At 38.6% G+C, this 12,088-nt stretch overlaps 1 protein-coding gene across 2 annotated transcripts; it reads right to left on the reverse strand.

Annotated features, from left to right (window-relative positions):
- Nucleotides 1-1,203: 1,203 nt before the first annotated feature.
- On the reverse strand, nt 1,204-5,593 carry LOC115368515 (proteinase-activated receptor 3). Of its 2 annotated transcripts, none has more exons than XM_030064636.1 (2): nt 5,457-5,593; nt 1,204-3,282 (listed from the first exon to the last, which is right to left on the reverse strand). In XM_030064636.1, the coding sequence occupies exons 1-2, from the start codon at nt 5,521-5,523 to the stop codon at nt 2,201-2,203; spliced, it is 1,149 nt and encodes a 382-aa protein (XP_029920496.1). In that variant the 5' UTR covers nt 5,524-5,593; the 3' UTR covers nt 1,204-2,200. The 2 variants fall into 2 exon arrangements, with proteins under 2 accessions (XP_029920496.1, XP_029920495.1); XM_030064635.1 differs by having other exon boundaries at nt 1,204-3,285.
- Between the last annotated feature and the right edge of the window lie 6,495 nt (nt 5,594-12,088).

The following is a 12,088-nucleotide window of genomic DNA, read 5'->3' on the forward strand; positions in this document are numbered from 1 at the left end:
GTCCCTCTGTTGTGTGTGCTTCTTCTGTTTTCGTGTCTTCGCTGTTCCTCTGTGGGGGGAAACAGACGTGCTTCTGGGTCAAAGGTGAATGTATCATTCTTGTGCTCTCTGTGTTGTCTGGTCTGTTGTGGGCAGGTGTTCATTATCTTGAGTTGACCTCTGGATCATTGTGAAAGGGCATGCTAGTGGTGAGGTGACTGTAGGTACTAAGCAATGTTATTAAGCAGGGGTCGTCAAATCTGGTTTTAGGGGGTCTCCAGTCCCGTGGTGGACCCTCACCCTCATTGACAAACTGGACTCCTCTCACCTGGTGTCCCAGGTCTCTATCAGCTCCTTTGGGAGCAGGCATGAAAGTCACTGTTGTTGTTGACTTTCAGATTTGAAAACCTCTGCTGTTAATCAATATGTGGAGGTATGTGTGTAAAAAAAAAAAAAATTAACTGTACTTGATATGGTTTTGATGAGGAACGGTTCAACAGAATGCAATGTAACAGTGCAATGTACAGGTGGATTTCTTTGGCATCTACATACTGAATAAAGAGTTTCATTTGAACAGCTATGGTGTTTTGTTCAGTTTGTTTCAGAGTCTGCATGCATCCAGCTACACCAGCAGATGGCACTATTGAGGCTGTGGTTGACATCCGGTATGAATTATAATGAGTCATTCAGAGCTTGTTTGGATGCCTAGTAGTTTTATTATGACTTGTTGCTGAAGTCATGATAAGAGATAGAGAGAAGTCCCAAAGATTGTCTATATTTTCCTCAATCTTGGTTATGAGAGTGACCCCTGGATGTGAGAAAATCTACGTTAACGGTCAAAACACAAACTACTAATGTTAATATGCCCTCCTGAGCAGCTACGCAGGTCTTACTGTGGAAAAGAAGTGAAAATGAACATCAGCCCTAAAGTCACAGATATCATGAGCAGTAAGAGAGGAGGACTATCAGATGTTGTACATGTTGTGTTTCATTATCCGTGCGGTGAAAAACTTTTTTTTTTTTTGTTGCCACTACATAGAGGTCAGAGGTCAGAGGTCAGATAGAATCGGCCCTGGAGCTGGGACACATTCAATACATCAGCAGGGCAAATTCTCTCCAATACAGGGCTTGATTTCCTCAAACACAGGCCAGTACTTTTGTATTCATACAGCTTTTATTATATTATTAACAAAGTCTTAACAAATGCTACTAACCAGCCACAGATTATTACAATTGTTTCAACACTGATAAGAACAAGTCTGCACTTGTGTGAATATGAATGGTGTATTCTCGCTTAAGCAATCTAAGACAGGTTTCCTTTGTTTGTGGTACAAGTTTCGTGAGGGAGCCTCATCCTGTCACAGACGTCACAGGAAATGCCAACACAGAGACACAAAAATAGCAGAATGATGTTAGTTGTTCAGTTAGGAAATGAAGAACATCTTATATAACTGTACAATAATGAATATTGTGGAAATGTGCGATGAGGCCAGCTTACCCGGCAATTTCCTTTGTTTAATATTATTTATTTAATTATTTAACTATCAGGAATAGTCTGATAATAATGAGATGATTGTAAATGTAGCAAATAGCCATTCCTCAAGCTTCTTCTTCTTTTCTTTTTCACAATAATCTACAGTAATCTTTACATTATAAAGCAAATAAACAAGTAAACAGAGAACTCAAAATAGCTTTGACGCAGTCCATTTATATTTGATTGGCAAATACTGTATATTACATTTTTTGGTTCATGACGGTTTTGGTACCAGTGCTGTCAACAATAAGATTCAGAAATGTCATCTTATGAAGTTATTTTGTGGATCATTTTGTCCGCTACAGGATGCAAATGGAAAATGACACAGGGAGTAATTTGAACATAATCATCTGTAAAACTATTAACCGGCATTATGAGATGTGTAAAACTGACTTTGTCTCTTGTCTCACAGTTTTTTTCCCTTTCAGCCATTTTCTTGTAATCCTACTGTAATCCTGTTAAATGTACTCCTTTTCCCATTCTCTCCCCACCCCTCTCTGTCACACACACACACACACACACACACACACACATACACAATGAATTCATTCAATCTGCAGAGAAATCCAACTCAGTTCAAACAACCCAGAATCCATTGCTTGTTTGCCACATGTAGCAGTCCTGTCTCTGCTCTTTGGTTTCAAACCACGGGGAAAACCTCAGACCTTGATAGCATGTAAATGTGTCTCAGGTGGATATGCTGAGGGTCTTGCCCTTGAAAGTCATGAAGTAAGGTCTGGAGCCCGCAGACTTCGACATGAGGAAGAAGAGGAAGGGGTCTAGGCAGGAATGGAAGCAGCACAAACACACCGCCATGTTAAAGTGCGCGTAGAAACTCTCCTCCCCGTCCACAAACAGACGTGCATAATGAAGGAAGTTCAGGACTCCGGCGGGAGTGAAGCACAGCAGGAAAATTGTAAACACCAGCGAGCTGACCTTGATGTACATAGCCCAGTCGTGGTGTGAACGGCTGAGCTCGTGGACGATTCGGATGTAACACACAGACGTCACAACCAGGGGCAGCAGGAGGCCCAGGATGGTCAGGGTCAGGTTGTAGTAGAGCAGGGGGATGTGTGAGCTGTAGTCCAGAGGCAAGACGTCATGGCAGGTGGTGATGCCCAGCTGGGGGATCTGGTAGCTCTGCTGGACCAGTAACTCGGGGATGATGGCAGCCCCAAACACCAGCCACACAACCAGGCTGGTCCAGGCAGAGAACATCCTCTTCGGGAGCCTTTTGTACAGAAATGGGTGCACTACAGCCAGGTAGCGCTTGACACTGATGCAGGCCAGCGTCTGGGCTGAACAGTAGAGGTTGCCATAGAAACAAGCCGTGACCACTCGACAGGCAATCTCTCCAAGCCCCCAGTGGTTACCATGGAGATGGTAGTGAGCCTTGAAGATGAGGGAGACGAGGAGGAGCAGGTCAGATAGAGCCAGGCTGCAGTAGAGGACGGCAGAGGACACCTTCCTGATTTTCGTGGCCAGTGCGCACAAAATAGCAACATTGGCCGGGATCCCAACTGCAACAGCCAGAATATAAATAGCGGGGATGACCCGTGTGCTCAGTGGGCCGCTGAGGTACCCTGCTGTGCTGTTGCTTAGTAACCGCAGCGCTGGAGGCGTATGAGGACTGGGAACAGACGAGTAGGGGGCTTGTGTCCCGTTTAGGGCAGAAATAAACTTGGTCTGAGTGAGCACTAGATCCCCTTTAAATGTTCTTGGTACTGCCTTTTCTGTGTTGTTCCTCTTGATTTGTCTTCTCCGTTTCACTGCTTCCAAAACAGAAGAAAACACAATATTTATATTAGACTATATTACAGCACATTGTATTGAAATCAATTTTGTTAAAAAGGGTAAAGTTTTATTAAGGTCCTTGTATTAACCCTCCTGTTATGTTCAAATTTACAAACATCTTTTGTGTTTGGGGTCAGTTTGACCCCAGCAGTTTAAACCTCCACAAAATTATTATAACTAAAATTGTTACCAAAGTTTATGTGTCAGATACTTTATGTTTCTTTGTTGACTACCTAAATAGCCCTTTAAATAAAACATAACCCCCCCCCGACCACCCACCCACCCACCGCACCCCACCCCCACTTATACATCCAGTATTCCTATTATGCGACTATGGAAAAAAATGCAAATCACCATAAAATCTAATAAAATCACCATAAAAAAATTGACCTAAAATTGGAAAGAAATATGAATTTTTGGTGTTTTAATGGCTTTATATTATTTCTAAGTACAGATTTTTGTTATTTATAACCGATGCGTTACAAAGTGTGTACAGGACATTGAAAATATATAATCATGTGAATTTCATGTTTACCCGGTAGTACCCATTACATTAGGAACACTCATTAAATATAAATATATTTATATATGAATATAAATTCATATATAAATATGAAGCAAAAAATGATGTTAATCATTTATTTAGAGACATTAAATATTGGCTGGGGTCAAATTGACCCCAAACATAATAGGAGGATTAAGGGGTTAAGTGTTAGTTAAGAAGTAATAAGGCCATTATAATTCATTTATAAGATGCTTACTAACGTTAATAAGTGTTACTAGACTATGAGTGTATTAATAGCATCATAAAAATGTTCATTGTTTGGTCATAAGAAATTTATAAGCACTTATAAGAGCTTTGTTAACAGTTAATAAACTGCTTATGAACGTTAATAAAAGCCCTCAAGTTTCCTGTAATTCTTTATAATAGCATTAGAAACAAAATGTATTAAATGTATTTAACTGATTTACCTGTAATTCATTGTTAAACTTGTATAAACTTTTTTTTCTTTATTAAGGTTATTCATTTATAAGCAGTTAACTATGCACTAGTTTTTGAGGTTAATAATATTTTATTATGCGCTGATTAACAGTTTTTTTGCAGCTCCCACATCTGGGACGATCACTGTCTGTGATCAAGGTAAAGCACAGTTAACTGTTAATAGGTGCATAATAAAGGATTTATTAACCCTCATAAGCATTGTTCTCACTTTAGACACAGTAGCTGCGAAAAAAAAAGCTCAGTTACCTGTTAATAAGTGCATAGTTAACAGCTGATAAATGAAGAATAACATTATTTCAATCTTAATGAAGCAACAACAAAAAGCTTAACAAAGGTTTTACAAAGACATCATAGTTAATTAAACATTTGTTTGCGATGCTATTGTAAATAATCAGAGGAACCATATAAGGCTTTTATTAACATCCATAAGTAGTCTATAAAGTGTAAACAAGTTGTTTTTTTAATGAGGGCTCATAAATGTCTTAGAATGTAACAATCAACACATTTATAATGATACTATTAGCATATTTATAGTCTTAACACTTATTAATGTTAATACCACTCTTACAAAGGACTTGTAAGAGTCTTATTATCTAGTTATAAAACTAAGACTTATTACAAGGCCCTTGTAATAAGTTATATATATATGTATTTATGTATATATATATATATATATATATATATATATATATATATATATATATATATATATATATATATATAAACCATTCAGCAATACTACTACTGCACTGATTACTCAGATATTATCCTCCGTCCATGATGTTGGCAGCTTTATTGGAACCAGCTGGCCAACAAAGAAGTGGCTTGGTGAAGAAAAATTCCTTTGTGTTATTGTGAATTAGTGACGCTGTCTCATTTAACGTCCAAATGGGTAGAAACAGGCAATGTTCAGTTTATATATCACTATATCTCCTCCAAAATCTCATTAAATTCAACTGATTGAGCAAAGAACTTTCACAAAATGTCACAGTTTCCATCCAATTTGGAGGACACAGCAACATTCAACATGGTTTTTGAATAAGAAGTTAATAAAAAAAAAATGGACAACTTGTGATAGAAACAATTTTACCATATAACATGTCACATTATTGTGAAACATAACTTTGGAAACAAATGATCACTCACCTTTTTCTTGTAGTATACCATCTACAAAGAGGAATAAGAGCAGGAAGAAAAGAAGTGGTTTTCCCATATTTCTGTAATTGTCCAGCAACACCCAACACTAACAGGCACGTCTGTGTGGTACTGTAAAGACAGCTTCACATTTCCTCACTGCTCATCGTCACTTCTGCCCCGTCCTACTTCACGGATGTACATGGGCTGGAAAAAAAATGATGAGAGTTGCACACGCCTCCCCTCGGTGGCAGTTGGCTGAATCTTCAAAACACCCTTGACAGAAACAGAGAGGCGACATCCGTTCAAAAAGAATGTGCTCTTGCCTTATGTTGGTGTTTCAACATGCACACTGCAAGCAAGTGAACTTTCAACCCCTCACACTGTAAGTTAGTCATCACCCCACGCTCTACTTTCTGTTTTATGGGATGCACAGATGATAGTAACACTGCTGTATTTCAATAAACCTACTGGCTGCACTGTTCACCTGTTTTTTTTTTTGTTTGTTTGTTTGTTTGTTTGTTATGTGATACCAGAATTTGCTCATGCAACACTGTCAAAAAGATGAATAATGTGTCGTATTCATACTCAAATGTAAGGCTCTCTTTATTTCTGTGGCTCCATTTCATCTTTCTTTCCCAGAAATGTGACACCCACAGAAATATGGGGTGATGCAACACACACGCAAGAGAGCTGCTTAAAAAGCAAGGAAATGTCTGTCTGCAGTAGATAAGCTTGTCTGAACTTGACCAGCTTGTTTAGAGTTCTCCTTTCAGTTTTGTTTGTTCTTGTATTATGTATGGATTCATTATTTGCTTACATATTTATTCATTTATTGTGGCGGGTATGTTCCCATTACTTCTGGACCTTCCTGTCCCCTGTGTCCCTTTATTCTGTAAATTGTTGTAGTTAGTCCAGTCACTGAAAAGTCAACCCCCTATTGCTTTGTTCATCCCTATTGCATCTTTTTTTTTCTTTTAGGCTGTCACAAACTATATAACCAGAGGAAATTGACTTAATTTCTTTCAACAACATGGAATAAATTAATGAGAAGTGACCCAAAAATCAGCAAGGAATTGTTTTTTTTTTTTTTTTAATAGTTACTAAAATTAATTAGGAGAAAAAGGAGAAAGGAGATAAAATGAAAATGACAAAAAAAAATTACCAAAACTAGCAAAACACTGTTTATAATTATTGTAATCTAAAGTGTATTTCAAATTAAAGTAGAATGTAATTACCACAGATTTATAGTAAAAAATCCCCAAAACATGAAAAACAAAAAGAAGTAAAGTAAATTTTGTTCAGATGGTGAAATAAAACTTTTCAAAAAAAAGCTCCTGGGTTTCAAAGGGCTTCTATGTACACACAATAAAAGTGACGCTAACATGTTGATTTATATGTATCTCAAAAATAAAAGTCCTTCTCTTGAACATTGAACCCTCCTCACTTTTGACTGCCTCTGATGTTTTTCTGTCTTATTTTGGTTTGCTCTCACACTGTGAAACCTGCAGTAGTGCCCCCATCTTTCAGCTGTCAAAACACCACACACAGAAAACATAAGCACACAGGCTGAACAAAATCCTCTTGTGATTTTCTAGCCACAGCTTATTTAGGATGAGTCATACGTGACCTGAGTGAATCATATTCTTAAAGTAGAGCAGGGATTTTTTTATGTTGTGGGTACGTTAAAGATGCATGTGGTGATAATATAGATGGCTGGCCACTTCTGCTTTAGTTTACAGGAAACTTTGTCTGGTTTCATTTCAGTATCACAACAGGAAAAAAAAACACTTCTCTACAGTATTGTAAATGTTATTTCATATTGTATAGATATCATGCACGCCCCTGTTATTAAAGAATACCCGTCTGCACATGCTGATGGCCACTTTATAATGTGCAGTTCATCACAGGTCTGACCTTTGACACACTGTCTTGTTTACCTCCTGTGTGCATGAGCCTTGTGGGGGCAGACGCACCCGCTCTCAAACCGCTGTGGACGCAGATCCAACACACAGCCCTGTGCGTGGGTTTTCATGCACACACATTGCTCACCTGTGACGTCCCTGGCAGACACTGAAAACAACCATTAACTACTCTCTATATCCATACTCAGTTAATGCAGCTCAGTCGTCACAAACACTAACGATGTAAACATGTTCTTACGTCTTTACGTAGTAAAAAAGTCATTGACGCAATATTCACAAATGGTCGGGGAGTCATCACAGTCTGTGGAAAAGTGCCAAGCACAAGAAGTTTGTTCAGATTTAAACAATCATTGAAAGAATTTTACAAAAAAAAAAAAAAAAAGAAATACTATAAAACAAAATATTATAATTAACTAGTATAATTAACTACTTACAAATAAAATGCCAGTTTTCATAAACATGTGAAAGTACACTCCTTACAGAAAGAAAGAGAGAAAGAAAAGATACTATTACAAAATATTATTTACATTTCTGTTGCCGGCCATGTGAAGCCACTACATGTGCACACCCAGGTGAAACATTATCTGTAAAGCACGCAGACACAACTATATCAGATCTATATTTCTAGACAGTTTTCTAGAAACAAGGAACTATGTATGACAAACATGTAGCCTCTGTCGACTTTGATTCTGTTCAACTGTCTGAAAGCAGAGCAGCGGAGCCACAAACTTTTACCTGATGATGCTTTACATTACCAATTTATTATTTTTATTCATTATTCAATACTATTTGCACTATTATCCATTGGCTTTTTTTTTTCTTATTATGTTTTGTATTCCTATATCATTTAAGCTGCTGGATTCCTTTCTATCTTCCCTTTTTTGAAGCACTGAATAATAATTTTGGTCTGATGGAACACATTTGTGCTCCAGAATGAAATGAGGGCTCATATTTAATAATTAGTGAATATCAGCACAAGCATGAAGATATATTACAGATGTAGGGGTTCGACTTCGACAGGTATGACCAAACCTTTCTGTTCCATAGTCGCCTAATCCAGTTCTTGCTATGATGAATCCTTGATCCTGATGACCGTTTTGTCAGAGAAAGAAGGGATGTGGGGAAACAATGATTGAGGCTACCATTGAACTATGATTGAAAATGCAAGAAAGCACTGCCAGTTTTCCCCACGAGAGGGCAGTGTTGTATGTATTTCATGATCTCACATGAATTTTCATCTTTCTTCCTATTGATCTCGTAGTTTTTATGTCCCTTCAGGACCTTACAGCCCCAGATACACACACAGTACGCTACACACTTACAGTTGGTACAAATGTCGGCCAGTCACGAGGTTGGCGAGCACCGACCGCCTGGCCTGCGGAAGTTTGTCAGGGTCATTGCCGGTCCTCACAGATAAAGGATAATAGCTCCCGTAATTGGCCAATTTGGATGCTTTTCTGTACCATTCCAGTATGTTCTTTAATGGTCTCTGCACCAGTTACATCAACTCCTTTCAACCATTTTGGGTAATTGGGCATTTCAGTTTAAAAACATCCTACATTCACATTTATGGTAAACTGAAGCATTGTCATCAAAACTTAAAAATCCTTTGACAAAATGTAACTCTGATGACAAATGGTTACACATTTCCATCATATGAACACACTTTCAGATCATCAGCAGCACAATAACATACTTAACACAAAACACTGCATTTTTCACTGTTTTTCATTTATTTCTTCAAAAAGAATTCTGCAAAGCTCAGAATAGAAATCAAGCATCTTTTTCACAGTAACAACTGTTTCCAAAATAACCAAAAAATTAAAATAAATAAATAAGGTGTCAACTCAAAACTGTATACAGTATACTGTACTTTACAGTATAGTACAGCAAACATAAAACAATACAACAAAATCAAACTGCACAGTAAGTAGCAGAAAATTCTGTTATGCTGGGGGCTGGGGGAGCTGCGGATCTTGTCATCTGCACAATCTCTTGTCATCTTGTCAAAATCTCGCCCACATCGCATACGATGTATTCCTGTGGCAGGCATGGATGGATGCTACGTAGATGTCTCCGCATGCCTCTTCCATTGCTCGCAGGAGAGGCATAGGGGCATGGGGTTGGCGGTCATTGACGTGCCACCTCCAAGCTGAAAAAAAAAAAAAAAATCCTCTATGGGGTTTAAGAATGGGGAATATGGGGGCAGGTACTGCACTATAAACTGGTTATGGTTTGTGAACCACTCACGGACCAGAGCAGCCTGGTGAAAACTGACATTATCCCAGATTACAACAAACCTGGGCTGCTCTGGTCTATTCTGTATGACTATATTGTGAAGTGCATCCAGAAATGTGAGTATTTCTTGGGTGTTGTAGAGCCCAAGCTTTGCATGATGGTGCAGCACCCGCGAAGGCTTATGGCAGCACATAGCGTTATATTGCCCCCACACTGCCCTGGGACATGGACAATTGCCCTTTGTCCAATGATGTCACACCCCCGTCGTCTTTTTTTACTCAAGTTAAATCCAGCCTCATTGATGTAAATAAATTCATGAGGGTGTACAGCTCCATCCATTTCCATGAATCTCTAACTACCAAACCTACTACAAGAGGTCTAAATTTGTAGATTTGTCTATGTCAATGCAGAGGGTGGGTTGGGTCAAACACATGGCTGAACAGGGCAGAGCACACACATACACACACACAAAGGTACCTGGGTAACTTTCTTATGTCATGTAAACATATGGCCATTACTGGATCACTATAGCCCACTAATACAGTAAAGTAATACAGTATTGTACAGTAAATGACTGTATCTCTTACCTGAGCATATTCATTTCCAGGTGCTTTCACTCTGATACTGTTCCTTTCAAATGGTACCCTGTAAATTTGTTTCAATTGTGACATTGTGCTTGACTAGGACGCATCTGAGAGTGGTGATGCTGACATACATACCCCTCTGTCTAAGAGTATTTGCTGCTGAAGCTCCCGGAGATGAATTGCATTGTTTGCAAGCACTATATCCAAAATGGCCCGTTCCTGCTTCTGGGTGAACAGATGCTGCCTTCCACCTCCAGAAGGTCTTCTAGCCATTCTGTAGAAAAATGCAACAACAACATTGTTACATTTTGTATTTTTACTGTATATGTACAGTCATACTGTACACAGTACTGTGCTGTATCATCTTACTGTACTACAGTAATGGTAGCTTACTGTGTGCTTTACAGGACTGATTATTTTTGTTACAAGAGGAGCATTGTTCAACCTACAAGACAGTATGTGGTATGGCACAGTAATATGATAGTGATGATGTACAGTACATGTAAGACAGTACAACACAGTCCTGTAAATACTGTAGTCACAGTCTGGAGTAGAGTTCACATCAGTACATACCTCTTCTCAAGTTTGAATTTCCTGATGATTGTTGCCACGGTGAAGCGATTGACTTGTGGAAAGACTCTCTGCCCTGCCTCCTTCATTGTCAAGCCATGGTTTATCACATGGTCAATCAAAGTTGCTCTAATTTCATCTGAAATAATAACCTTCACATATTGCCTGGTGCACCTCGTCCACGTCCACGCCCACGCCCACGTTCACGTCCCCTTTGTCTTCCTCTGCCTCTTTCTCTCACCGCCTCCACACTTGGAAAAATACTCAAAATGGCTAACCAGGGGCCTATTTGTAGTGCTTAGGCCCTGACTGATTGGTGTTCAGTTTTCTAAGTAAGTGCTTTCAGGTTTGTGTCTCAGGTTTTCTAATTACCCAATGTGTTTTATATTTTGAACTTAAGTGTTTTCCCAATGGTAACCACATGATTTCATTTTTGAGCAAGGTGTCTTCTGTATGAAATAGTCTCTAGTGTTCAGGAGTAAGTGTTTTGCAGAATTGCAAACACATTTCAAAGCACCACATGTGTCTAAGGTATGGCCACGCTGTGTTTAGTTACAATGAGTTAAAGTTTTGTCACATTGGTTTAAGCATACATTCTTAGCGTGTAAGCAATCGATAAAAAACTGTAACTTTATTGATGGCAAAAACTGAAATACTGTAATTCATATACAGTATTACACAGAAAAACTCAAAGGAGTTGAGAAAAAAATACAGAGTACAATTTATAGGCCCCTTTTTTGTAGGTGATGCAGGTAATTTCTATCAGCTGTGAGCAGATGTTTCGCTTTTGACTACCATAGTGAAATCAGTGGAGTCAGGGCCATGTGGTTTGGAGGTGAAGATGATGACAAAGTGGATCTCAGTTTCATTATGCTGGTAATGTACTACATGGTCAAATCAGACTTTATCTTAGTCTTGGTTTCCCTGATTTGTGAGAGAAGTGCGTCCCAGTTTTCTGTAAAGATACCTGTTTTCATTTATTTTGTATATTCAAAAGAGGCAGTTTGTGACAGAGCTGTAAGACAGGGTCCTTGTCACCCATCCTGTGCCTTAGTAGGACCCTTTAAAATGTAGTAAGAGCAACACTGGGTGTAGTTGAGGTAACTGGAAAACATACGGATAATATTAAGCAATGGGTTGGGCCGAAACTATGTCTGGATTTCTGAAGTTTACTAATGTCAGTTTTATTTATGAAGCATTTTTTCAGAACATATTTGTCATCAAATGCTTTAAAGAAAAACAGGAAGACAAATCATGGTAACAAGAGACAGAAAAATGAAAGCACATGTCAGTTTCAAAGGGCTTTCCTTAACTAGAAGTCAATGAA

Source organism: Myripristis murdjan, chromosome 12 (assembly GCF_902150065.1).
Source record: "Myripristis murdjan chromosome 12, fMyrMur1.1, whole genome shotgun sequence".
In the NCBI taxonomy this organism is placed as follows: domain Eukaryota; kingdom Metazoa; phylum Chordata; class Actinopteri; order Holocentriformes; family Holocentridae; genus Myripristis; species Myripristis murdjan.

Excerpts from the sequence above, each read along its gene's own strand:
- LOC115368515 (XM_030064635.1), bottom strand. The coding sequence starts at position 5,523 with ATGGGAAAACCACTTCTTTTCTTCCTGCTCTTATTCCTCTTTGTAGAT. Across the intron at positions 3,286-5,456 it reads TGGTATACTACAAGAAAAAG|CAGTGAAACGGAGAAGACAA; the intron begins GTGAGTGATCAT and ends CTGTTTTGGAAG.